The 23182-nt window shown below is 56.9% G+C and overlaps 1 protein-coding gene across 1 annotated transcript in view; it reads left to right on the top strand.

Annotated features, from left to right (window-relative positions):
- Positions 1-23182, top strand: part of SHISAL1 (shisa like 1) — a 156507-nt gene that overhangs the window by 83412 nt on the left and 49913 nt on the right. The window contains exon 2 of the mRNA XM_032138573.2: positions 20706-20804. Coding sequence (XP_031994464.1) covers positions 20738-20804 — 67 coding nt within the window. The 5' untranslated portion in view covers positions 20706-20737. The remainder of the gene's footprint in view (positions 1-20705; positions 20805-23182) is intronic.

Genomic DNA, 23182 nt, shown 5'->3' with positions numbered 1-23182 from the left:
GACAAATGAATGAATTAGTGAATGAATGAAATTAAGATCAGGGCAGCCAAGGGAGAAGCTGAAGTTTGGGGGCAGAAGCTTCCCTTTGAGGATGAGAGCGACAAGGTGGGACACGTTGTGTAGCTGGACATGATCTCTCTCTTTGCTGCATGAATCTTTGTTGACTAGGGATGGTAGCCCGAGTCTGGGGGCCCTGGCTGCTTGGTATCCCTTGCAGTTTGGTTCTGGAGCTGGACAGAGCTGAGTTCAGGCTGTGACTCCCTCAGTTTCAGCATAGGCAAGTTCCCGTGCCACTCTGAACCTCTGTTTCCCCCTCCATAATGGGGGGAGAGGACTGGCTTGCAAAGATAACACATTTGAAGGTGGTTTGCAATCTGTAAAGTCAAACTGAAAGTCAAGGGAGGTGTTTGGGCTCCATGCAGTGGGTGACAGGGAGCAGAGGTGGATTTGGATCTGGCGGAGCTCATGAAACGTTAGCCTGGACACTCTCTGGTCCCCTCCTGAGGAGACGTGAGGCACAGGGTCAGGGAAGGGGTAGAGGGGGCACCTTGGGCAGTGAGGCAGCACCTCCAACTCATGGACAGAACCAGGCCTGGGGATGGGAGTGCTCTGCCCAAGGCCCTTGGAGCCCCAACCTGATGGGAAGACCTCACCTGCTCACCATAGCCCTACCCTGCGCACTTTGCCAACATCACCTTGTTTAAGTCTCATAACTTTCCGTGAGCAGGGACAGGTTGCCATTCTCACTAGAGGCTCAGAGAGGCAAAGTGACTTCCCCAAGAGCACACAGCCACTATGTTGCAAAGCCAGGATTTGGACCTGGTGGCTTCTGTTCTTTCTGCTGGGGAGGCTGAATGCACTTTGTGGTCAGGAGGGGTGCTGGTGTGGAAGCTCAGGGTCACCACGCTCCTGTGCCCACCCCTCACCACCGTGTGGCTTTGCCCAGCCTCCTGCCTCCTGTCTGCCTCAGTTTTCTTCTCTGTAAAATGTGTTCACAGCAGGCCCTCCTGCAGGAGTCTGAACCCAGGAGGGACCGTGCAGAGTGCTCCGATGGGCCCACCCTCTCCATTCCTTGGTTGTTCTTTGACTCCTCTTAGGGGAGGAGAGACACCCGGGGAAGGTGTGGGGCCTGCAGGAGCCACAGAGGAGCTACACTGGGGTTGCTCCCACTTCCCTGCATCTTAACAACCAGGGGCTGGTTTCTGCTGCCTGCTGCTTCCTCAGAAGGGGGTGGGTGCCAGGCAGGCATGGGCAGGCCACTTGTCAGGTGCAGGTCATGGGTTTGTTCACTCCTGAGATAGCACCCAGGGCCCTTGGAGATAGCACCCAAGGACACCTGTTTGTCCTTGCTGCTGCGAATGATGGGGATGATGATGCCCCTTCCCAGTTGCTTGTGTCTTGACTCAGCCCAAAACCCAAAGCACTTTCCCTGTGGGAGAAGATGGTGGGTTGTGGCTGGCCGCTGGTGAGACTCCACTGCCCAAAAGCGCTGGCTAGTTCCCACCACTTTTGCTCTTCCTGCAAAAGCAAAGCCTTCCCCTCCAGGGACGAGCTGCTGCCAGGGCCTCCCTGGGCGTGCGCACCGCCTGGGAGTGCAGCCCTTCCTCCATCACCTGCAGGTCCACAGGCCAGGGCTCGAGCCCCAGACGGCCTGGACATCGGCTGGAGCTGGGCCAAAGAGGGGGTCACAGTGGGAGGGTGGGGTCCTGGTAGAACCTTAGGCAGGACTAGGAAAAGATCAGGAGATTTCTCTCCTGAAATTCAAACAATTGGACAATCTGTTCTGGATCGATTTAGAAGCAGTGGAGTGGAAAAAAATTAGAAAATATAGTGTGAAAGCTATTTTCTCTCCCTCTCAGCTCACTTGGGCAGAGGGATGAGCTGGAGTTTATTTGCGGACTGTCCAAGGCCCTGGCGCCAGGGCCTCATACCTCCTCCTTGCCCCCTGCTCCACTGCCTGGCCCACTTATCCCCAATGCCTGCTGCCTTCTCCTCCACGCCCAGTTCTGGGCTGGCAATAGGGGGTCTCAGAGGGGCAGCATCCCTGTTGGTTCCAGGAACCAACAGCGTATAGGAACTCAGACATGGACATGGCTAAGATCGGACGTTTGTGTTCCAACAGGCACCCTGAGGGAGGCCCTTCTGTCCCTCTCTCCCACACTGCCAGACAAGGCCTCTCCATGCCAAGGTTAAGGTGTCTCTGCCTAGTTCACTCCTATACCTCCAGGGTTCAGGCCATAGAATCAGGGCTGGCACATAGTAGGTGCTCAGTAAAAGTTTCTTGCCTGAATGATGGAAGGAAGGGACGGGGGAAGGAAGGAAAGAAACTGAGGCTTTAAATGAAGTGATCCGTTCACAGTCACATGGTCTGTTAGAGATGGAGGTGGGATTGGAATCAGATCCATCATCCTTGAGACCTGATTTCCACCCACCCCCACCTCCCATCCCTGGGGCCAGGAGCTAGGTCTGAGACATTTAGGGGCCTCCCACACCGACGACCCCTTTCTTTCCCCAGCACGGTGCATCCCACTCCTCCTAACACAACTCCTACATTTAATCTTTCACGACTTGAGCCAAATGCTGATTGTTTTAAAATAAGCATGTTTAGTGTGAGGCCAGACCGGAGTGGTGGGAAGGGCAGGAGAGCCGAAAGCCAGAGCCTTCCTTCCACATGGTCTGAATTGTCCCCGAAGGGAGCAGTTCCATCTCCGCTGTGGTGTGGGGAGTTTCTGCGGCTGGAGGAGTTTGCCCAGGGGCGGGGTCTGCCGGGACATCGCCAGTGTGGGGACATCTGGCACTGGTGGGAAATGGGACCAGTGGATCCCAGAATGGTCTCTTGTGTTTTTCCCCTGTCACTGGGAGAGGGAGCTGTTCCCAATAATGGGGAAGTGGTTTCATTTCTGGGAGTGGCAGCTCCCTCCTCTTTCCCCTTCATCCCCAAGGACCAAAGCTAAGAGCCTGAGTCCTAGAAAGAACTTTGACTTGGAAACCCAACCAGCTCGGGTCGAAGTCCCAGAAGCTCAGCAGCTGTGTGGTCTTCGGCAGGCAACACAACCTCTCCGAGGCTGTTTCTCATCTGCAGACTTGGGCAATAGCTCCTCCTTTTCGGAACACTGGAGGAGATGATACTTGTGAAACACCCAGGACGGTGCTGAACACATCGGAGGTGCTCAAGGAATGGCCTTTCCCTCCTGTCTCCACCGCGTGCGAGGCCAGGGCTTATACACAGTTTCACTCTTACTTTGGTTCTGCCTCCGTGGCCTGGAGTCTTCATGGGCTACTGTCCTGGGCAGGTTCCCTGGCTGACAATGAGAGGCGAAGCCACGGTACAACGGGACCCTTTGAGCCCCAAGTGTCTGAGCCTCCACCCTTAGCCACGCTGGGGACTTGTGTGTGGTGCCAGGTGCGGCCAGCATCGCATCCTGGAGAGAGCCCCGTGCTGGGAAGTCAGAGATCTGGGTGCCAGTCCCAAGTCTGCCACATATGAGCTGTGTGACCCTCTGGGAGTGATAGCCTCTCTGTGTCTCTGTGTCCTCACCCGAGGGTCACGAACAACCCTTACCCACTTCTCAGGGTCACTGTGCTGCTCACCTAAAAGAACCTATGTGACAGCAGTGAGCAGGCCCCGAGCCTCAGGAGAGGATGGGAGGGAAAAAGGCAGCCCTGGTGACTGACCCCTCCTAACCACCTAGCATGGGCTCCGAGTTTCACATACATCATCTCATTTAATCCTCACACCACCCAAGTAAAACTGGGGTTAGCACCCCACTTCACAAGTAAAGGTCCAGAGAGGCTAAGTCACAGGTCCAGGATCACAGGGCCAGCTGGGTTCCCTCCCCCAGACCAGCCTGCATGTTCTGTCCTCTCTCTGGCCATGGCTGTGGCCACCCTCCGCCAGGCCTGGGCCCAGCACCCACCTCCCCCTGGCATTCTGCACTTGCCATCCCAGTCCTGATTGCTTTCCTGCTGACAAAGTGCTTTCATAAATACTTTTTGATGTTACCTCTCCATTCCCCAGAAATTTGTGAGCCAACACTCCCCTTTCAAAGCAACAGCACACTAATTGGACTTCCATGATACCATTTACCCAGATGTCGACCGATGCTACGCAGTTTAGCAGTTTTCTCCCCATTATAAGGGCCATTCCTTTTTGGAAAGCAGGAGGCCTTCTCTTGAAGGCTGGTGCATGGCATCGGGCCTGCAGAGCGGATTCTTGGGGTAGAGGCTTGTCTGCTCTGGACTTCCCCGCCCCCACGGTGGGCTCCTGGACGGGCTGGACTGGGTCAGGGGGCAGCCAGCCTGAGTGTGGGGCCTTCCCCTGGAGGGGCTTTGCTCTGCCCCTCAGTCCCTGCTCCCTCTCAAGCGCCTTGGTGTCAGGAGGCTGCAGTGGCAGAGCCCAGCTCAGGAAGGTCAGAGGGCCCCGTGCTCAGCAGACATGGCAGACATGTTTATTAGCCATGCTGTCGTTTCCAAAGTGCAAACTCAGGATCAGAATGGATCTCTAGTTTGGGGACGACTAAGCAGAGAAGGATTCAACTGAGGAAGTGGAGCCTGGTGCTTGCTGTGCTGCGGGGGAGAACGGAGAGGACTTGGGGAGTCTGTGTCTGAAGTGGGCACAGTTCTGGGTTCTAAGTCTGGTGTCAGGGGGTCTGCCCTCCTTTCCTCCCCCAACAACGCACCATCCAGTGGTTTATTCTTCCTGGGGGTTCGGCCCCCATGGGACAGCCCACAGAGCAGGGCAGCAAACCTGAGACCAGAGACCACAGGGCCAGGGCAGCTGAGAAGGCCACCTGGCGGCACAGCAGGTTTGGGGTGTCAGGGGCTACAGGCGTGGAGGCAGATGAGGTGGGAGGGAGCTATTGCCTGTTCACATCTGGGCCTAGGAAAGCTGGTGGGGCCAGCAAGGGTTTGCAGGGGCTCGAGAAGGCAGCCGAGAGCCACTTCCTACCACCTTTGAAAGCACCTGTTTCCCTCGCTGTCCAGCCATTAGCCACCAGGGAGTCCTCCTGGGCGTGGACCGCCCCAAGTAGGGACAGGCCTGGCTCGCTGCGGGCCGGTGTAGCTGACCGGGCCCTGCTCGTCGGTGTAGCAACTGATCCACTCGGGAGGCACATCTTTCCCTCCCGGCCCGGCTCTCGGAGCTGGATCGCACCCGCCCAGCAGCTTCCATGCCAATTACACAGAGTGTGGGTGGGAGGCTCATTAACCCTCAGAAGTGGAACTGGTCCAGGGAGTGGCGAGGATGGACAGGGGCCCTCCAGCCAACGATGGGGGGTTAAGCGTGCCAGGTCAGGGGTTGGGGAGCTGGCTCAGCACCATCCCTGTGGTCTCCGCTGCAGCTCTATTTGCATAATTTTGAAGTTGATTGGCCTAAAGGCAACTTCGCTTAATCACAGCTGACAAGTCTCTGGTTGAAACAGCAGCTGCTGCCAATTAGCCGCGTTGGTGCCTTGGTTTGTTATAACTCTCTAGGCAGCAACCCCCAGCTCCCCCTCCTGCCCGCCCCCTAATCTGCTTCAGAAGGAACTGGTGGGGCCAGGTAGCTGCCCAGAGAACCTGCTACATGCTCCAGCCCAGGTCTTCTCAGACTTGCAGGTGCTGGAGAATGGGTTAGCGCACAGCCTCTGATTCAGCCGGAAGGGTGGCGCGAGAGCCTGCATTTCCAACAGCTCCTGGGAGATGCCAGGGTTGCTGGTTTGTGGGCTGTGCTTGGGGTAGCAATGATCTCACCCAGAAGTTTGCAAACTGGGGCTGCCTGTTTGTGTGAATAAAGTTTTATTGGAACACACCATCACTCATTCATGTAGGATTCTCTACAGCTCTTTTTTGTCTATAACTGCAGAGTGGACAAAGACTGGGCGGCTTGCAAAGCTGGCCCAGCAGCTCTTCCTTGAGTGAGCATCAGAGCACCCTGGAAAGCTGGGAGAGATACAGATCCCTTGCTGCCCTCCCGCCACCCTGGTTCTGATCCAACAAGTCTGTGCAGCCCTGGTGCAGCCACTTCCGGGGATCTCTGTGTTCATCCTGGCCTACCCTGGGTACCATTCCCATTAGATAGCTGGGGAAACTGAGGCTCAGAGGGGTCACTCACTTGTCCGAGTTCCCAAGCTAGTAAGCTCTGGCCGATTCCCACCACATCCTGCATCCTTGACCCAGGTCCCCCTCCCCAGGGTGTACCACGTCCCAACTGGGTTCCCTGGCTTGGTCTGCTCCAAATCTGGATTCTGTGTGGGGGCCTGCTGTTTGTAACCTTGGGCAAGTCACAGAATGACATGTCCTGTTGCAGGAGCATGATGTTGGGAGACCAGGTCTGTCAAGGGCACTGCAGAGAGCACTTGGCCCCTGGGGGTTATCGTTGCCCTGCTCCACATCGATATGGGTGGTTTACACTGTGTGATGCCTCTCCCCTCCCTGCCCCGGACTGTGAATCCTTTGAGGGCCAGGATGGATACCCATCCTGCCATTGCAGAATCACCTGAGGCTTGGGAACTGCTGCCTGTGAGCCTATGAAGGAGGCAGCAACTCCCCAGCAGTGGCTCAGGCAGGGCCCTGCATGTTCTTCATCTCAGTCATCCTGCCCATGACCTGGAGGGGCCAGGATGGAAGCATGGCACCATCCACAAAGGAAGAAACCAAGCCTCCTCAAGGCAGGTGACCGGCCCACCAGGCAGGTAACAACAGCGTAAGAAGCAGCATTGGGATTCTGTGGCCCAGGTGACATGGGGCCACCAGCTCAGTTCCAAACACAGAAATATAGGAGGATGTTATATGGCCTGGTGTCCTCAGTTTACAGATGGGGAAACTGAGGCACAGAGCATTTATGACTGGGAGGGTCTCAAAGGGGCGAGGTGTCCGCGGCCTCAGTAGGCGGAGGCTGGGAATTCATGCCGATTCCCTACTGGAATTGGACAATTCCGGCACCACGCCCAGCAGCCTGGGACTGTGAACCGGAAAAAAACGCCGCTTTCTCAGGGACCCCCAGCCAGGCCAAAGCAGCTTCTGCAGTCCCCACCCAGGCCCCTGTGTGGGTCTCAGCTGCCCAGAGGGGTGGGCCTGTGTGCAATGGATGGGGACTGGGGGGTACTGTACTCATTATTTTTCTTTACATATATTTTAAACCTTGATTTTCTATTTTATCTTCTGAACTCCAGGCCACGGAGTCAGGCCCATGTCTCTCCCTGCTTTCTGGTACTCCCCCTCGGCAGTCCTTGCCAAGACTTCTTTATTTACTTGTTTGTTTGTTAATAATATCAGAAACATCCTTGACCCATCCCCCAGCATGAGGGCAGGAGCGTCAGCCTGTGCGCCCGCCAGCAGGGCCCACTTCGCCCCACGTCCCCCTGTATGCCTCGCTATAGCCAGATGTGCTCTCAAAAAGTGCATTTTATTTACAGTTCTTTTTAGCCTTCTAGAAAGCGTACTATGCTGAACTTCATCTGTGGAGACTTTACTTTCTCTCTAGCCTCAGAGGCTGAGATGCCCCGTGATGTTGTGTGTGGCCGCGGTGCATTTGGGTAGCTGAAGAGTGTTCTGGTGTTTGGCCATAACACCATGCATTTTCCTCTTCATCCACTGGGCCATCTCCAGAGCTGTCTCCAGGTTTTTCCATAGCGCTGCTGTGAGCTTTCTAGAGCCTGGTCCCCTCGGCCGAGAGGGGATGTTGGTGCTGGTCCTCCCCCACAGTCGCTGAGGCAAAGACCCACTGTGCAAGAGGATGTGGTCACAGTGGCCTCCCTGAGGTTGGGTCACCTTCCCTCCAGGCGGCCCTCAGCCCCGTCTTCCAGGCAGGCTGGTCTTTGTTGTGCTTCCAACCTCTGTCAAAGGTGAACTTTTAAAATTCCTGCCTTGTAGGGTGGATTGCAAGGAGTAAATGTCATTGGCGGACCCATACTTTGCTATGTCATAGGTGTTCCAGATCTGGCACACAGGAGGTCTGCTTTGAGCTATAACAAAATCCACAGGGCAGCCCAGGCTCAGAGAGACAGAGAAACATGCCCAGGATCACACAGCTGAGAAGTGGCAAGGCCGGGACTTGAACCCGTGTTCAGACCCCAAGCTCAGAGCCCTTTTGTTTCTCTGCTGCTATGATGAGCCCCAGACAAGAGGCAGGAGGAACTTTGTGTGCCTTGTTCCCTCTGCCAGGAACACTCCCCCACCCCCACCCCCGCCCCGCTGCCCGACTCGTCCTTCAGGTGTCCACACCAGACCCCCTGGTCTGAGTCCCCAGCCAGGTAGCCCAGGATGAGTTACTGAAACTCTGCACCTCAGTTTCCGCATCTGTAAATTGGGGATAATCACAGTCCCTCCTAATCATGAAGATTAAATAAATACCACCCCCACTCCCGGCCCCCTACCCCATCGGGCTGCGTCAGGCACTCTGGGCACCCACAGCCCCCTGGTTTCCCATTATGGTACCCGTCGCTCTGGGCTGCCATTGTTGGGACCGTGGCTAGATAAGGGGCACCCAGACCAGTCTGAACTCGCTCTCTGTCCACCGAAAGGAATGGAAAAAGGAGGTTTATTTCTGGCCTGGCTCAGGATGGGCAGGCTTCCAGGGATGGGTGGGAGGCAGAGGAGGGCTGGCCTCCTTTATGGCTGTGTTTAAATGCCACCCAGAAGCCAGCCAAGGGCGCCGCCGAGGTACCACGATGCATGATGGCCCAGGGGTGGGAGACGGCCATGGGCTGGGGGGTTGCCTGGCAGCCAGGAAGTGTGGCTGCAGAGGCCAGCCAGGCCCCTGGGCTGTGTCCAGATGGTCATGGAAGCCACTGATGTGTTTTGAACAGTGGCAGGTGTGGGCATCCCCCACCCCATTCCTGCCCCATCCCCACCCCATTCCTACTGGCAGGGAGGACCCTCTGCTGCTAGGTGGGGACAGGCCAGGGGTAGGGGGACAACAGCAGGAAGCTCAGCCCAGCTTGGAGTCAGGCAGGTGCTGCACACCCTCTGTGGGCCCTCGGCTTCCAGGTACCCTTCCTCACCGGGCTGGTGTGGGGACCGTTTGTTTTACCCACACCCCTTGCTGGGCCGTGCTGGACAGAGGGGCTTTGTGCAGTGGTATCACTGACCTCCATTGCCCAACAGAGACTGAGGGCCACGGGAGGGAACCCACATGTATTGTGCCAAGCATCTTCCGAGGTGTGGACCTGGAGCCCGGTGGCCTGGGTCTAAGCCCCAGCTCTGCTGCTTCTAGCTATGGGATCTCACAGGGAGTGTCTCTAGTTTTCTCACCTGTAAAATGGGGCTCTTGCTGGTGCTCTGAGGATGCACAAGGCTGTAAGACCAGAGCCTGGAGTGCATGGGGACTGCGGGAGCAGCCACTGCCATCCTGGGCCTGGGAGGTGGCAGCCCTAGGCCCAGGCGGGAGCTGGACTCCTGCAGGGCTGACTCAGCGCCCTAGCCCCACTCCCCGCCCCGAGGAGCACGCTGAATTCTCGTCAGCACACACAGGCCAGCCTGCACTGGAAAACACTCTTTTGCCTATACAAGGCCCGACCAAGTTGCTCTCCTTTTATTGGGGTTTAGGGTTGGTGGCAACCAGGAGCCGGAGAAGAGGCCAGCAGCCACAGGGAGATCGCAGCCAGCGGAGGGGGCTTCTGGTCCCTCAGTCACAGGGCTCGGCAGGTAAGGAGCAGCCTGTGGAGGTTTCCAGGTCCTCACTGTGCAGGGGCACCTCTGTTCCTTCACGCTGGGCCTAGGGTCCCTGCCCTGGCTAAGCACTGGGTCTAAGGGAGAAGCCAGGCAAAGCTGCTAAGTGACTCCCAGTCACAGAAGAAGAGGGGTCAGAGTGACGGCTATGCCAATGGGGCAAGACAGGGAGCAGGCTCTGATCGAGAGGGGCAGGAGCCCTGCAGGGGTGCACAGATGCTGGTGCTACTACCTACCTGCTGTGTGACCTTGAGCAAGTTGCTGACCGTCTCTGTGCCTCAGTGTCCTTGTGTCAAGAGCCTTGCATAGAGAGGGGTTGGAGAGAAGGCCAAAGGCTCCGGGCAGGGTCCGGCATGGCTTGAGAGTTGCAGAAGGCCTAGGGAGTGCTCTCAGGATGCCCTAGTCATGGCCTGGAGGGCATTTGGTTGGCTTCACGGAGGTGAGGTGGGTCTGTTCAGCCCACTTCGGAGTCTGCAGTCCCAGTCCAGCATCACACCAGTATGAAATAAGTGAATAGATGAATGAATGAATGAATGAATGAATGAACAAGTGAATGCATTGGCCCCTCCCAATACCCCTTCAAGGTAGGTTTGTTGTCCCCATTTACAGATTGGGAAACTGAGGCTCAAGGCTTTGGCTTCTCTTCACTCCAGTGATGAAGGGGTTCTGGGGCCAGGGAGGCTGAGGGAGCTGAAGAGAAACCCAGAGCCACCCCCACCCCGAGGCGAGCGCCATGCCTGTCTTTCCTCTTCCTGCCCTGACACTTTAAGTGATTCATTCTTCATGTGATATTTTTGTGTTTCTCCAGTGGGAAAAAAATGCCTCTGGGATTTCCAGGGGTTGTTTTATCTCCATGGTGCAACCAAATAACTTAGGAGGACAGAGAGAAACAAAGGGTTGTTGAGCTGCAGAAGGCCCATGATTGTCTCAGCCGAGCTCTCCCTTTAATAGGGGAGGAAACTGAGTCTGGCCTGAGCCCCTCGCCCTGTGACCCAGTGTGGCCCCCTGGAGGACAGTGGGGCCTCTAGGGCCTTCAGCAGGGTTGGGGTTTCCAGCTAAGCCCCTTTCAGCTGTGTGTTCTTGCACAAGTTCCCCCTTCCCCAGGCCTCAGCTTCCTCATCTGTAAAATGGGATCACAGTGGTGCCTATTTCCAACATTCAAGAGAGTATCACATGCAGAGGACTTGATGCATGCGGAACTGGCCCAGGCCAGGGGCTCAAAAGGGGGAACCATTGAAACAGCTGAGTTTGTAACTTGGACGCAGAGCCCAGCTGGCTGGGGCATGGTGGATTCAGCGGGGAAAGGTGTCAGTGAGGGACAAGAGCCTTGTTAGGGATACACTGGAATGGTTATCCACTGAGGGAGGGATCTGGGGAGATAGGAGAGGTTTCCAGGTTGGTGGTCACCTGCATGCCTTCCCAATTCCAGCACCCAGGCCAGCACCCTTCGTGGCAGTGTGCTTCTCCTCGTGGCCCTGACCCTGAGACTAGCTCCATGGAACAAGTAGTATGCCCGCCTGGTAGGGAGACAGTGGGGGCCCAGGGGGTGTGAGCTGGCCCACCTCAGCTCCCCTGGACTCAGGGGGACGGGTCCCACCAGAGCCCTGGAGTTGAGTTTCTAGGCTAAAATAAGGGACTTCCACCCAGGGCTGATGGCCCAAGGTCACTCCTGGTAGTGGCTGTAAAATTTGAGGCCGTGTCTCAGTTGAAGGAGATCTCCTGCCTGGATCTCTGCTGTTCCCATCTGGAAGTTTGCTCTTTGCAATAAAACAAACCAGGCCAACGCGTGCTAATGGAGTTCCTACTCTATGGCCAGCAGATATTTATTCAGCACCAACTGTGTGCAAAGCATCGTGGGGCGATGCAGAGGCACAAAATTTCCCACCCTTGAAGAGCTTGTACTAGGCAGGGAAGCAATAAACCAACAGGTAAGGCAGAGGGAAATCAGTGCCAACTAAAGGAACAAGCAAAGCATGGAAAGATGAACTGGGGAAATCAGACGTAGACACGGAGTTCAAACACACTTTCATTTGCCAAGGGGCACACAGGACCCTCTCTGGTACCTAAACCATCAGCTTTGGGAACAGTAGAGTAGGCGACATCAGATAAGAAGCCTTTATGGATCAGCTGCTAATGTTGTGGGTGCCCTGCTAGCTTCTGGTCCTTTCTATCTTTGGTATACCTGCAAGGTGTGGGGCACAGCTCCCGTTTCACAGATGAGGAAGCTGAAGCCAGTGAAGTAACTTGCCCTAGATCACCCAGCTAGTTAGTGGTAAAGCTCTGATCCAAGGCCAAGGAGACTCGCTGCAAAGCCTATGTGGTCGCCCCCAGCACCCTGTTTGGAGTTGAGCAAACCTGGGTTCAGATTGCAAACCTGCCACCCTCCAGCTCTGGGCAATCACTTAGTGTCTCTGAGCTGTGGTTTATTTATCTCAGAAATGGAGATGATCATTGCCTATGTTCATTCAACCAATTAACACATGTTTATAAAGTGCCTACTACGTGTCAGGCCTGTGCTGCCCATAGAGATGAGCAAAAACGAATCGGTCTCAGCAGGGCTAGGTTCGGGGATGTGACCACTGCAGGGCTAGGCATCGGGTCAGCAGGGCTCAGGTCACATCGGCCGTTACTAGGGTGTGAGGTGCCGGCCCTTCTCACTCGCTGTCGGCAGTGGAGCCCAGCACCCCAGCTGCAGGTGAACGGGCTGCCTCTCTGTCCTTCTCCAGCCATACACTCTGGCTGCGTCGGTCCTGGCCAGCACAGCGAGGAAAGATGTCCTAGTTCTCTCCTGCCGCTTCCTCCTGCAAGTATGAAGGGGTCACAAAGACATGCTTTGATCTCACTTCATATGCAGGCATGGAGCCTCGAGAAGTGTTTATTCCTGGACTTCACGTTTCAGAGTGAGATTTCATAACCTCTAAGTGGATGTCCTGAAAACAAAAGTTCACAAACTCAGGATTAGGTCTGCACTGCCGAGGAAAGGCCCTGGAGACTGGGAAAATTGAGGAGGTTAAACATCCCTGATGATACATATGTGCACACGTGTGTGCATATGTGTGCTGTGTGGAGACAGGCATGCACACAAGTGCTGCCCGTAGGGGTAAACACTCTTATGAGTCGTGGAGACAGGGCACAGGAGCAGACCCTGGGGTTTGAGTCCCTTCTCCGAGCCCCACATTCTCTATCTGCGTAACAGGGAGACTGAGGGTGCAGCATAGGGCTGGGTGGGAAGGGAACGGGTGAGGAATAGGGAGCATTGGGCGCCATGCTCCACCCGGGGCTTGGTGCTCTGCAGCTGCTAGCCCGTCTCCTCATCTATACTTCCTGCCCTTCTGCTGGGCCGCTGCCTACCCACAGGACTGTTGGTGAGGCCCCAGAGAGCCCTGCCCTGTTGAATTACTAATCCGTGCTAATGCTACCACTGCTAATCATTGTGCCCACATAGAATTACTAATCATTATGTAATCTACTGTCTGTGACCGCCTCCCCCCAGGCTGCAACGCTCATGGCAGTGGGAATCCGCCATGCCCAGCACTGTTGGTCCACAGTAGAGACTCGTTAGGTGATCCCTGAGTGGCGACCAGGAGAGAAACCACTCCCTGAACAGTGGGGTCAGGAGGGCGGGCAACTGGGGCTGCATGTGGATGAGGTGGCACTTGAGCCAGGCCCCATGGGCAGGTTCAATTTGGACATACAAGGTGGGGAAAGGGATGTCCAGGGGCAGCAGCTGGGCAAAGGCCCAGATTCCTGAGCTCTGCCACCGGCCGCTTCACACCCAGAATGCTGGGCAAGACTGATCCTCACCCCAAGGTCAGCCTCCTGCCCCCCATGACAGTAAAGTAGGTGGGATGCGTTTGGGGAACAGGCCACTTGTCCTTTGTTCTCCATCCTGTGGGGTTCAGGCCCGAGCATGGCCCTTGTCTAAGGAGGGCCAACCCTGGGGCAGAGGTCCCGGTTCTGCCACCCTCGGCAGCCCATGCTCTGTTCTCCCAGCTCACTCTGAAGTTAGGACACAAACCAGGCAGGCTGCACAGAGTGCTCCTGCCCATGCTGGCCCCGGGTGAACCCCACCCAGCCCCTGCCCTAGCACGGCCTCCAGACAGCCCGAGACCACCCTGGGGAGGGGGGAAGTCAGAGTGTCAGAAGCTCACCTGGGGAGTGAGAGAATCACCGGGGAGAGGTGGCCACCCAGGTTGAGCCTCCAGGCTGCGGCTTTGGAGAGGGAAAGGGTGGTCCTAGCATAGGGGAACGGCATGAGTGAAGGCCCAGAGGCACCACAGACCCAGAGGGCTGAAGCTCCAGGAAGAGGGAGGGCAAGATGGCCACAGGGCCAGGCCACAAGGGGCCTCAGGTGCGAGCGCAGCCTTGAACCCAAGGGGGCAGGTAGGTGATTAGGTGGGCACTTGGGAAAGCTGGCTCTGGGGGCCGCCTAGGGCTTGGGTTGATGGAAGAGGCAGAGTCAGAGACAGCAGCAGCAAGAAGCATGTGGCCAGGCCTGTCCAAGGCTCACTTCCTTTAGTTGGTGAATTAGATGCCGATGTTCGTTCCCATTCTAGGGCTGAGGACGCTGAGGCTCAGGTGTCACCCCAGGTCACATGCGATGTGGTTACAGAAGGTGGAGCCAGGACTTGGCCCCAGGCAGAGGGCTCGACCCCCAAGCCCTGCTGCCCTAGACCTGCAATGGACTGGAGGTGTCGCGCTTGGTCGTGCCCAGAAGTGGGGCGTGGTGGGCTGAGGAGGGGCTGGCTGGAAGCCCCCAGTGCTGTGGGGGGTCTCCAGGCATCAGGCCAGCGTCCAGGCTTGTGGGAGCCTGAGGCCTCAGCCTTGCCCCTCAGGCCCTCCTGCATCCCGCCCTGCCGAACCTGGCTGACACAAAAACAGATCCGTTGCTGTTCCTCGTGGGGTGTAATTCATCTTCCCAGCTCTGTTTCTCTTCACGTGCCCTCCTTCCTCTCCTTCCCCAGCCTCGCCAAGTTCAGTGTTTAAAAATAACCTTCGAATCTCGGAGCAGCAGTCCCAGGCTGACCGGAGGGGTGGCCCGCAGAGATGCATGCCTGATTCGTGATTCTGGCCGTGGTCAAACAACGAGGGTTCAGGAACATCCCACTCAGCCAGAAGGTTCTTCCAGTTGCCTGAGTTTTGCTGTTGGCCACAGACTACCATCTTAGGCAGTTTACAATTTTCAGAGAAATAGAACCTGAGAGGATAAATCTAATCTGTCTATGGTAAATGTGCTTTCTGGGGGTCCTGGGGAGGCCTCAGAAGCTTTTTCAGTGCCAGGAGGTAGAGTGAGCTTTGCTGCTGAGTGGCTGTGTGACCTTGGGCAAGTCACTTCACCTGAGTCTCAGCTTTCCCCTTCTGAGATGGGAGCTTGATGATCCACCTCCTCAGGCTGACATGGGGGTCACCTGAGACAGTGCGGTGAATACCAGGGTTCAGCCTGGTGCACCAAGAACTCTGCGAGTGTGAGCCAGCCTCGGTCAGCAGCCCCAGGTGGCAGGCAGTGCAAGGCCCGCAAGAGGACGGAGGACGGCGGACACCCTTCCAGGCCTGTTCTCGGGCTGCTGGAGTGGTGTCCCACAGACCTCATTTGTGGGGCCCCTCAGGTGATGTTGCCCAGTGGTGTAACACGCCATCATTATCAGAGCTCCCCGAGCCCAGGTGCCCTCCACACACCCATCGTCATCACAGCTCCCTGAGCTCAGGTCCCCTCCACACAACCATCATCATCACAGCTCTCTGAGCCCAGGTCCCCTCCACACACCCATTGTCATCACAGCTCCCAGATCCCGGGTCCCCTCCACACATGCCATCGTCATCATAGCTCCCAGAGCTCAGGTCCCCTCCACACATGCCATCGTCATCACAGCTCCCCAAGCCCAGGTCCCTTCCACACACAACATTGTCATCACAGCTCCCCGAGCCCAGGTCCCCTCCGCACACACCATCATCATCACAGCTCCCTGAGCCCGGGTCCCCTCCACACACGCCATCGTCATCACAGCTCCCTGAGCTCAGTTCCCCTCCACACATGCCATCGTCATCACAGCTCCCTGAGCTCAGTTCCCCCTCTACACACCCCACGGAGGGACCCAAAGTGATGGCTTTGGCCTTGTGAACATCGGTGCTATTGAACTCATGGCCCTGAGGCTGGCCGCCTCGTGGAAGCCTGACTGGGATCACAGCAGCTGGCTGGTCCCCAAGGCCCGGGGAGGTTTCCAAAGTAGCTTTCTGACCTGGCTTGGAATGGGGAGGTTGGCTTCTAAGCTTTGCTGTCTCAGATCATTAGAAATGGAATTTTCACTTAGGTAACTTCTCGTGACGTACGGCGGGTTCTTCTTTCTACTGAGGATTCAGCTTTCAGCTCTGGCCCTGAGCTGCCTTGGGGGCCTGGGGAGTAAGGGCAGCCCCTGCCTCCTCATGCAGAAGCCCCTAGACCCCTTCATCCAGAGTTCCCCACATGCCTCTGGGGCTTTTGTCCAGCATACAGGGCTGCGGCTTTGATTGCACATTGACCCATCTCAGGCCAGACTCGGGGGGTTGGGGGCACAGCCAGGCCATGGATGCCGAACAGACCCCCAAGGAAAGCCCAGGCTGGACGTGGGACCAGTGCAACCACAGCGTGCTGTGGCGGGGACACCTGCAGTGTGCAAATCCACATGACCACAGGGTGTGCCTCAGGGCCCAAGGCTGGTGTCCCGCAGGGCTGGGATTCCCACCCAGTCCGTGGAACTCCTAAGCCCCAGCCCCCGGCTTCAGGCTGCACACTGTCCTTTCCTAGAACCACGTTGTCTCCCAGCACATCTCTGCAGTGTGCGTTCATCTCTGGAACTGTTCCCCAGAGGCATAAAGGCCTCTCCAGCTCTGGACCCTGGGTCTGCGAAGGCAGAGGTGGGGTCTGCTCGGCAGATCGGGGGCTGAGGGCCAGCCCTGGCCAGGACCCTCATGGCCTAGTAGAAGAGGTCCTGGGAAGAATCGCATAACGGGAGGCTGCTGCGCACACTTGCCTGTGCTCCCTGAGGGCAGGGACTCACCTATTCTGTGTTCCTAGAACCCAGCCCAGGGCCTGGCCCCGAGTGCAGGCCAGCAAGTGGATGTTGAGAGAATAAGTGAATGAATGAATGAATTAACACATGAATGAAAGAAGAGATGGAATACTGTAGGCCTCAGTGGAGGAGCAAACTTTTTCCAGCTGATAAAATCATGGCAGGCTTCCTGGAGGAGGTAGTGCTGAAGCAGCTTCTAAAGTGATGCAGGATTTGGATTCCTGGGGGTGAAGGAAGAGTACCCCCCAGGGGTGAACAACAGCCCCCCAACATCAGCCAGTACACTCAGGGCTTTGTAGGGAGTTGGAGCAGCAGGAGCAGGGGCCAGGCCTATGGCTAAGGCAGATCCTCCTCATTCACTTAACAAACGTACCAGCTCTTGGACCTGAGCCCCAGCCACAGAAGTGGGGCAGCCCCACCCTACGAGGGCAGAGGAGCTGGAGTCTGGGGACCTGTTTCAACTCTTATTGGGCCTCGGCTTCCCCATCTGTAGAATGGAGCACGGGGGAGGCATCTCAGAGGTCCCGTCACTCTCCACTCCCACAGCGCATTTCCCAGGGCTCATCCACAGGACTCCCCAGGAGAAGTCCATTCCTGAACACTCCCGGATGCTTGACCTCGGCTCCTCCTCCCAGGAGGGCCAGAAGGAGGCCGGGAGGAGGCCCAGGCTCAGAGCAATTAAGCAGCTTACAGCCCCCAGGGACGAGCAGGGCAGTGGTGGGAGCAGAGAGGCCTGTGGGTGGATGGGGAGGCCCTCCCCAGAGGAAGAGATGAGTAAGCTTAGTGTTAGGGGCCTGCGTTTCAGCAGCATTTTACAATCCTCACAGTCCCTTCCCTTGTTCTGGCAAACCAGACTTCACAAGGTCAGCACCTGACGTCCCAGCTCCCACTGCAATGCCCATGCTACAGGGGAGGAGACCAAGGCTGCAGAAGCAGGGCCCAGGCCAGGGCCAGGCCATGGGCGCTGTGCGTTTGGCCTTGAGTTTTGCCCCGTCTCCTCGCTCCAAAGCCACCAACCTCTGGGTGGCCCGAGTGGCTTTCCTTTCTGCCTGCCCAGAGCCCTAACTCTGCCCCCATAAAGCAGCATTCAGAGCTTCCCTGGGACGCGGGTTGGTGTCCCCTCTGCTCTCCCTGACCAGGCTGTGAGCTCTGGAGGGCAAGGCAGCCACTGGCTGGCTCCCAGGGCCCAGAGCAGGTGCCAGGACAGTCTGGGCAAGCAGAGGGGCTTATTTCTTTGGGCCGCGCATCGTCTTCCACCAGCTGTTCTTTCAGAAACGTGTGGTCTGGCAGCAGATCCCTGCACTGCGTGTTCAACTCCGAAACCGTCCTCCTGGGGGGCGGAGGGCCTCACCTGGCGTGGACAGGATGGAGCGGGCAGGGAGTCTGCTCTGCAGATGGTGGAGGTGGGGCTGGGGGATGGGAGGGTGGCTCGGCCCGGCCAGGAGGTCCTCAGGGTCTCCCACCCAGGTGGGATTCGGGGCTCTCCAGGCCCTACCATCCTCACATCAGACCCTGCCCCCAAGTATGCAGGTGAGCTTCCTCGTGTGGACCCAACCCAGCCTTTCCACAGAGCAGGCTCCACATGAGAGGCCGTACCTGTTTGCTCCGGCTGCCTAGCAAAGCTCCTCAAACCGGGAGCTTCAACAAGAGGAATTTACTCTCTCAGCCTGGAGGCTGGAAGTCCAAGTCAAGGTGTCAGCAGGGTGGGGTCCTTGTGAGGCCGTAGGGGCGAATCCGTTCCTGGGGGTTCGCTGGTGATCTTTGGCATTCCTTGGCTTATATGTGCATCACCCCAACCTCTGCCTCCATCTTCCAATGGCGTCTTCCCTGCACATGTGTTTCTTTGTCCAAATTGTCCCCTTTTATAAAAACACCGGTCTTCTTGGATTAGGGAGCCACCCCACTTCACCATGATGACCTCATCTTAACTAATGACCTCCGTGATGACCCTATTTCCAAACAGGGTCAACCTTCTGAGTCCTGGGAGTTAGGACTTCAACATGTGAATCTGGGGGGAACACAATTCACATTCCATAACAGGGTGCCACCAGGGAGAGGATGGGGTACAGTACCTCTTCTGGCCCAGAGCCGGGCACATAGTAGATGCTCAGCAAATCAACTCCCATCTCTCATCTCTACCGCTCCCACCAAATACACGCAGGCAACAGGGGCTCTGGGAGGACGATGCTGTTACACAGAGCACATAGATGGCCTCTCCTAGCCTCCGTTTCCAACTCGTATGGGAGACAGGGTGATCATAGGCTAATCCTGTCCCCTCAGGGCCCAAAGCCCTGTCTCTAGTGGCCCTGCTGATACCCCAACCCCAGGGCCTTTGACCCTGCTGCCTCCTCACCGCACCCACCCCAGGGCCTTTGCCCCTGCTATCCCTCTGTCTGCAGCACTCTTCTTCCAGAGAGCCACATGGCCTCTCCCGCCTCACTCAAGGGTCTGCTCAAACGTCACCTTCTCAGAGAGGCCCTCCTTACCACCCTTCTAAAGCAGCTCCCCCATCACCATTCTCTGCATCACTCTCCAGACACATCTTGCTTTATTTTCCCTCATAATATTAATTTTTTTTTTAATTGGGGCAAAATATACATTACAGAGAACTGATTACTTTAACTCCTCCCCGCTCCTTTTTTTTTTCTTGAGACGGTGTCTCGCTCTGTCGCCCAGGCTGGAGTGCAATAGCATGATCTCAGCTCACTGCAGCCTCCACCTCCCGGGTTCAAGCTGTTCTCCTGCCTTGGCCTCCCAAGTAGCTGGGACTATAGGCCTGCACCACCATGCCCGGCTAATTTTGTATTTTTAGTAGAGACAGCGTTTCTCCAGGTTGGTCAGGCTGGTCTCGAACTCCTGACCTCAGGTGATCCGCCCGCCTCGGCCTCCCAAAGTGCTGGGATTACAACGCCTGGGTGGTGTGGGCCACTGTACTTTAACCCTTTTTAAGTGGACAGTCGGTGGCATTGAGTAAATTCAGTGTTGTGCGACCCTCCCCACCACGCAGCTCCAGAACTTTTTCATCTTCCCAAACTGCAACTCTGCACCCATGAAACACTCACTCCCCATCCCCCTCCCCCAAGCCCCTGGCACCTTCCATTCCACTTTTGAGCCGATGACAAATCTCCTGTGAATGGGACTCCTCTAGGGACCCCATGTAGGTGGAATCTCGTGGTCTGTGTTCTTCTGTGCCTCGCCTAGTTCATGAACATAATTCCCTCTAGGATCCCTGTGCTGTAGCATGTATCATAGTTTCCCTCCTGTTTTGGGACAGTAATGTGCCTTGTGTGATGGGCCACCTTTTGTTGACCCATCCATCCCTCGATGGGCACATGGGTTGCCTCTACCTTTTGACTAAGGTGAAGGATGCTGCTGGGAACACGGGTGTATGTACGTATCTGTTCGAGTCCCTGTTTTCTGCGCCTTGGGATATGTACTCGGAAGCTTGGAGCATTTTAAACATTCATTTGTTTGCGTGTTGTCAGCCTTCCTGAGTAGAACACAGGGGCTCCAGGGAGGAACCGCATCTATTTCACGCACTGCTGTGTGCCTCGTGCCTGGGAAGCTGCCTGGCTCCGTGTATACTTGTGGAGGGGTTCATGGAAGTCACCATGAACCCCTCCACCTTAGCGACACAGCAGGGGACCTGGGTCCTGTAAGCTCCTCGAGGTGGCCGAGCCAGCCCGGGCATCCTCACTCCTGCAGCTCTGGTGCCTGCCCACCAGCATCTGCCTGCCAGTCATTTCTACCAACTGAGCCATCCGTCCTCCTTTGATTAAGTCTCATTTTGCCATGAAAAGAAAAGGAGGTGAGAGTTGGCTTGTGGGGGAAGGTCATTCATTCCAGAAAGGAAATTGGATGGCGGCATCTCCATCGTCCGCACCCGGCCCCTGCTCCCAACAAACTCGCTGTCCTGCCCGCTGCCCACCTGCCTGTCCCCCGCTGTGGGCAGCAAAGCCAGTGTCAGGTGAGACAGCCCACACCCAGCCTCTCCTGGCTCTCATTAAACAGGCAGCTCTGGACGGATCAATGCAAGCCAGACGATGACCAGTTGTGGCCAGCAGTCCTTGAACGTGCTCGCCGTCCTCTTCTCGTTGCTGTTTTCTGCAGGTAAAACCTCCGTGGATGCTGGGGGCGGGGGCAGCATGAGAGGGGTGTGGTCTCTTCCTGAGATTCGTGCTGGCCCATCTGGGGTTCTGGGGGCACGCAGAGGCTTGCCTTTTGTCCTCCACCTTACTGGCACCCCTCGGGTGAGCAGCTGATGTTGGTTGCTGTGTGGTTGGTCTCTGTCTGTCTGTCTCTCTGTCTCTGTCTCTACTGTGCACTGCAGCCCTGGGACTTCCCGTGGGAGCTCAGCTGGCTGCCAGGACCCTCCGGAGAAGCCCTGACTCGCATTCTCTCCTTCGCCCCTGCAAGACAAAGTTAGGCAGTGTCCCAGTCATCTCATTTTATAGATGAGGAAACTGAGGCTTGGAGAGGGACCTGACTTGCCTGGGACAAGGCAGTTAGCAGATTCTAGCCCAACCAGCCTCCTGTGCTGTCCCTGGGATCCCAGTTTAGGTCGCAGGTGGGCTCCTGCTCTCCCAGTTACAAGGACGAGCACAAACTAAGTCCTGTGCTCCTCCCAGCTAGAGCTGAGAGCCCAAGTTCAAGGGCAGCCCTGCTCCCCAGCCAGAGCCTGCTCCCAGCAAGGAGCCCCCTCCGGCTCTCCGGCTTCCTCTCCCTCAGTCTTTCTGTGTCTCTGTGTCTCTGGGTCTCTGTCTCTCTCTGTGTGTCTCTGTCTGTCTCTGTATGTGTGTCTCTGTCTGTCTCTGTATCTCTGTCTCTGTCTCTCTCTATTTCTGTCTCTCTGTCTCTGTCTCTGTGTCTGTGTCTATCTCTGTCTCTCTGTCTCTGTCTTTCTGTGTCTCCATGTCTGTCTCTGTTTCTGTCTGTCTGTCTCTGTCTGTCTGTCTTTCCGTGTCTCTGTGTCTGTCTGTCTGTTTCTGTCTCTCTGTCTCTCTGTCTTTGTCTCTGTCTGTCTCTCTATGTCTCTGTGTCTGTCTCTGTCTCTGTGTGTCTGTCTCTCTGTCTCTGTCTGTCTCTCTGTGTCTCTGTCTCTGTCTATGTCTGCCTCTTTTTCTGTCTCTTTCTGTCTCTCTTTGTGTCTCTGTCTGTCTCTGTCTCTGTCTTTCTCTGACTCTGTCTTTCTGTCTCTGTCTCCATCTCTCTGTCTCCATCTCTCTGTCTCTGTCTCTCTGTCTCTGTCTCTGTGTCTGTCTGTACTTCCTCATGCCCGCATGCTCTAACAGGGTCACTGACACCAGCCTGGTGGTTTTCAGCCCCTGCCCCTTTGCTGGGGGCAGCTCAAAGGGAGGCTATGAGGGTGTCTGGGGGTGCTTGGCAGGGCTCCCCGGACAGCAAAGCCGAAGCCACGCCCAGGCCAGGGGTCTGGGGGCCACCCAGCTGCTCTCCCCTTCCCAGATGCTTCCCATGCTTTGGCTCACCTGGTCCTCACTGTCCCTGGAGGACAGACCCACTCAGCCCATTTTACAAATGAGGAAGGTGAGACACTCAGAAGGAAAGCAGCCTGCCCGAGGTCACCCCTTCAGGGGAGGGGCCAGCCAGTGAATCAGGACCATCCAGATGCAGGAGTTACGTGGAGCTGTGCACACAGGGGTGCGTTTGTGGTTGAGGCTTGGGGGCCCAAAACGCGGCTCTCTCCTTCGCGTCCCTGCTCTGCTGGGCCGAGTGTCCCTCGGCCTGGAGTCACGCCGTGCCCCAGAGCAGAAGCCCACGGATGCTGCCCTTTACTGCCCCTAGTGCACGCACAGCCTCTTTCTCTAGGTGGGTGCTGCGCCTTGCTGTTTACAAAACACTCCTGGGAGCCCCCAACCCCCCTTGGAGACCATGAGTCTTTCATCAGTGAGGGGAGGAAGCCAGAGAGGTCACGATGGCCCAGGCGGCCTCATGCCAGGACTCCCACCCGGTTGTCCTGGCTCCCAGCCCAGGGCTCTGTTGGCTCCGGGAAGGCAGCCGGGGAGGCCTCATCATTACCAAATGGCCAAAGCCCGTGGCGCTGACCGCCCAGTGGTGGCCCGGTGAGGTGGGTGCTGGTAATGGGCAGGACCCTTCCACATCCCCTAACCTCGCCGGGCCTGCCCTCCCTGGCCCCCAATCTCTGCATATCGGGCTCCTCCCAGTCCCTAGAGGCCCAGCTCAAAGGCTGCCTCCTCCATGCTGCCCTACCGCTCCGTCCCTTCCCTCCCTGAGTCCTGTGGTAGGCTCATGGGCCAGTCCCAGGGCCTAAGCTAGACTTTCTGACCAGCAGTGTGAGTGTGCCTGGTCCCTCTCCAACTGCCCACACGCTGAGCGTGAGCAGGGCCTCCCCACTGACCTGGGCAGTGTGACCCAGACAGTGGCCGGAACTGGCCAGCTGCCTCTGCCCCTTGCCACTAGGCCAGTGGGTCCCAAACCCAAGCCCATCAGCATCCCCTGGAGGGCTTGCC

Source organism: Hylobates moloch, unplaced genomic scaffold (genome assembly GCF_009828535.3).
Source record: "Hylobates moloch isolate HMO894 unplaced genomic scaffold, HMol_V3 SCAFFOLD_19, whole genome shotgun sequence".
NCBI classification, from domain to species: Eukaryota; Metazoa; Chordata; class Mammalia; order Primates; family Hylobatidae; genus Hylobates; species Hylobates moloch.
Note: the sequence above shows the minus strand (reverse complement) of the source record. Positions and strands in the feature narration are given on the sequence as shown.